This window comes from Carassius auratus, unplaced genomic scaffold (assembly GCF_003368295.1).
Source record: "Carassius auratus strain Wakin unplaced genomic scaffold, ASM336829v1 scaf_tig00007371, whole genome shotgun sequence".
Classification (NCBI taxonomy): Eukaryota; Metazoa; Chordata; class Actinopteri; order Cypriniformes; family Cyprinidae; genus Carassius; species Carassius auratus.
Genome location: NW_020523841.1, coordinates 1 through 3,905, shown reverse-complemented (window position 1 = coordinate 3,905; position 3,905 = coordinate 1). Strand labels below are relative to the sequence as shown.

The following is a 3,905-nucleotide window of genomic DNA, read 5'->3' as shown; positions in this document are numbered from 1 at the left end:
AAATATATTTTTAAAGCATGGACATTTATTTCATTACATTTTTTATGAACTTTTTAAATTCCGGTTGCTTTACAGCCGAAGCTATTAATCAACCAAAACCTATGCAATAAGCCAAAATTGGAGACAGTGTGACAATAGAATGTAATTTTCTCAAAAGATATTTTAATCTCATTGTGTCTTGCAAGCAACTATTAGGAAAGAAGACGCAGCCCATAGCAATGTCCTATCGTAGGAACAATGTTGACTTTTTAAAAGGCTTTGATGATGCACACCTCAGACAACGGAGAATGGAACTTATCAACTAAAACATTTCTGAATGACTCAAGAGGATATGGCAACTTCCTATTGTTGCGTGAATAAGTTCACTGCATTGTATTTCAGCCCTGGAACATTTTTGAAGGTATTAACATTTTGAAGTATTAACAGTCGATTGTTTAAAACAATGAACTGTCATATTTTAGATACATTTTTAAGGAAAATATTCAAATATGAGGAGAATTCTACAGCAAACTAATAAAAAAAAAATTTAATAAAAAAAACCTGTTCATTTGACAGTTACAGTACAGTTGAATTTACTGAGGGCTGTGCACAAAATGTCTAAGCAAAGCTCAGGAGAATCCCTGGCTAGAATTATAGATGCTTATTTCACACCCTCCTTATTGAATGTTCATGAATGTTGTGCTGGTACATCCTCCTCTATCCAAGTCTATTTTGTCGAAATTGTCTAAGTAAATGTAATTTGAAATTCTTTTCAATAACATCTACTGTAGTTTGTTGCTATATTATATTCACGTTGATGAGAAAGTGAATCATGCAAAACTTGCAAATCACAATTATTCTAAACAGTTGTTTTGGGTAAAGTAATGTACAGGTTCAGCATGTTCTGGGCTTAAATACCCTTGTTATTTTTGTAATTTGTGTGTGTATATTTCTTAAAGGAAAATTGTATTGTCAAACACATGTATTTGTCCATTTAATGTATTTTTACAATCCAGTCCCCATTCTGTTATGGAATAAATATATGAGTTAAAAACATTTGAACCTCTGAAATGTGTATGCATTTCTCATGGCTGCCTAATCAAAACATGAGTTTGATAGAGCAAAATGCCACGGTAGTTTTGTATTGCTCTGAGAATCAGAAACAAACATGGTTCAGCATTGGACAGTTTATTTCTAATATGAAAAAACATTACGTTACATGACACAAAAGTTAATAGGTTCTAATTATGTCTTTTTTATCATGCTTTGCTACATATTATGTTATATTATCATTTCAAAATAAAACATTACGTTACATGACACAAAAGTTAATAAGTTCAAATGATGTCTTTTTTTTTAATCATGCTTTGCTACATATTATGTTATATTATCATTTCAAAATAAAACATTACGTTACATGACACAAAAGTTCATAAGTTCAAATTATGTCTTTTTTATCATGCTTTGCTACATATTATGGATGATCAGAAGCTGATTTCCTCAACAGACCTGGTCTTCCTTCAGGTTGGACTGTGTATCTTAGAAAGCAATGGCAGATGGAGAACAGCCATCTTTTGAATTTCTTTTTGAATTGATGCAGTACCAAAAAGTAATTGTGGCAACAGTAATTAAAAGAAGGAATGTTCTAACAATGGAAAGAATTACAAAAGTCATCATCTGTTCTGCTAAATCAGCACCTGAAATAGACAAAATTATAATGTAAACACACCATAAAAGTGATACATTTTTAAACAATTCTTTCTTGAAGAACATACCTATAATGTCCAGTTTGGCGTCATTCCAAAACAGCATCTCCCCACATGCAGCAACAGTGCAGTTGTAAGTCCCAGAATCAAAAAGTTTGAGGTCTTTCCTAGAGAAGCTGTATATGCATCTATGGGCTCTAAAATCAGCTTTGGAGCTCAACTCACAATGACCAATACTTGTTCCATGTGCGGCAACGAATGTTTGGTGAGATTCTTCTGATTCCTGAATGATCCAGTACAAACTGTTGTTCCCCATACATTTCTTATTTAGAACCGTGCAGTTAAGACTCACTGAATCTCCATGATGTGATGGAATTAAAGCAGGTTGTTTTATAACAGTGTGGCTTTTCAACCCTGCATGAAAAATTCCATTATTGAATGAGTTTTATGTAAGATATATAATATTCATGTATACTGCATTCCAATATTCCACTTAAAAGTAATAGCATAGCTTTACCACCACTATGCACGCTTAAACATAAAGGTTCTTTACTGGCATTGACAGTTCAATGAAGTGCCTTTAACATATGGAACCTTTTTCTTTCCACAAAAGGTTATTTAAAATGGAAAAAAAGTTCTTTAGAATATTTACACCAAGAAAAAAAGGCTTCTTTTAAGTACTGTTCACTGAAAGGTTCTGTTGTGAACCCAAATACTTTTTTTCTTATTGCATTGCTGCCAAAACACCCTTTTGAAACCTAAAATAACTAAATTTTATACTTCAAATGTTAAAAAGAACTCAATTACTCAAAATTATAATTACCTTCAACTATCAATTCTGTTCCTCCGACAAATTCCATTACATTGGAATAAGCACTTCCACAATAGTATGTAGCAGAGTCAGAGAGCTGTATGTTTTTTATCACCAAATGATGCAAACCCTTGTCCATTCAGCACAGAGAAGCGTGAACTATTCTGGAAATCATGGTAAAACCGGGCTTTGTTGTCATACTTGTAAATGGTGGAGATGAGCCTGGGATTCTCTCCAAGTTTATGCTTGTACCATGAGAAGTGCATGGCCATTAGGCTTTGGTAAAAGCAAGACATATTAACGATTTCCCCCAGTTTGGCAAACACAGGTGGTTTATTCATGTGTGATTCAGTAAGGCCTAAACAAAAATATTAAAAGTAATAAACAAAAATTGTTTAGCTTAAATGAATGTAAATACAGTTTAGTTATGACATAAAAGACTCACTCACCGATTAGAAGAGAAGCAAAAATCCAAAGTTTATCATATCTGGATGGATTTATCCTAAACTAGAAAGAAACAGATGAGCAATGACAAATGAACATCACCAGAGATGAAATGAACGATGTGAGGAACCAGTAGGATGTGTTTGTCAAAAAGTGCTGTATCATATATTTTTTCCCCGACTGATCTTTTCTTTCAGAGTTGATTTCACAATCTACTTTTAATTTTTCAGACAAATAATTGCAAGTAAGTACAGCACCTACCATCAGTAAATACTAATATGCATGCAGTTTTTAAAAGAAGTATTTTAGGGGAAAATATTTCTTAAAACAGACATAAAGGCAATGTGCTAATTGTGGTTTCTGCTGGTCATGTGGTAACTTGACCTTCTTAAGTTCTAAGTAAGTGTTTCTTGACTGCATACATAGCAGATAAAGGGAAATCAACATGTGATCATTAAACTGTGCAGTCATCAAAATTGCTTTTTTGTGAAGAAAGCTTAAATGTGTCAGAAATCTCTTTCGACAGGTGGGAGACTGGTATATGCAACAATAATTGCATGCCAATTTGCATTGGCTCGTTTAGTTTACACTCAAAGTAGATTGGTCTATCGAGGCGATATCCCATTTTGCGTCGGTCACCGACGTGGTGTCGAGAGTGACCGACTGAAAGGGAACCTAATTTACAAGACATGAGTTTGATAAAACTAAATGCCACGGTAGTTTTGTATTACTCTGAGAATCAGAGACAAATATATGGTTTGACATTGGACAGTTTATTTCTAATATGAAAAAACTTTACGTTACATGACACAAAAGTTGATTGGTTCAAATTATGTCTTTTTTTATCATGCTTTGTTACATATTATATTATATTATCATTAAAAAAAAAACATTATGTTACATGACACAAAAGTTAATAAGTTCAAATTATGTCTTTTTTTTATCATGCATTTGCTACATATTAT

At 32.8% G+C, this 3,905-nt stretch overlaps 1 protein-coding gene across 1 annotated transcript; it reads right to left on the bottom strand.

Annotated features, from left to right (window-relative positions):
- Positions 1-1,428: 1,428 nt before the first annotated feature.
- Positions 1,429-2,846, bottom strand: LOC113071465 (uncharacterized). Its single transcript, XM_026244821.1, has 4 exons — positions 2,700-2,846; positions 2,509-2,605; positions 1,755-2,099; positions 1,429-1,676 (listed from the first exon to the last, which is right to left on the bottom strand). Exons 1-4 carry the CDS (start codon positions 2,835-2,837, stop codon positions 1,519-1,521), a joined length of 738 nt encoding a protein of 245 aa, XP_026100606.1. The 5' UTR covers positions 2,838-2,846; the 3' UTR covers positions 1,429-1,518.
- Between the last annotated feature and the right edge of the window lie 1,059 nt (positions 2,847-3,905).

Excerpts from the sequence above, each read along its gene's own strand:
- LOC113071465 (XM_026244821.1), bottom strand. The coding sequence starts at position 2,837 with ATGAATAAACCACCTGTGTTTGCCAAACTGGGGGAAATCGTTAATATG. Across the intron at positions 2,606-2,699 it reads GGCTCATCTCCACCATTTAC|AAAAACATACAGCTCTCTGA; the intron begins AAGTATGACAAC and ends CATTTGGTGATA. Across the intron at positions 2,100-2,508 it reads AACAGAATTGATAGTTGAAG|GGTTGAAAAGCCACACTGTT; the intron begins GTAATTATAATT and ends TTTTTCATGCAG.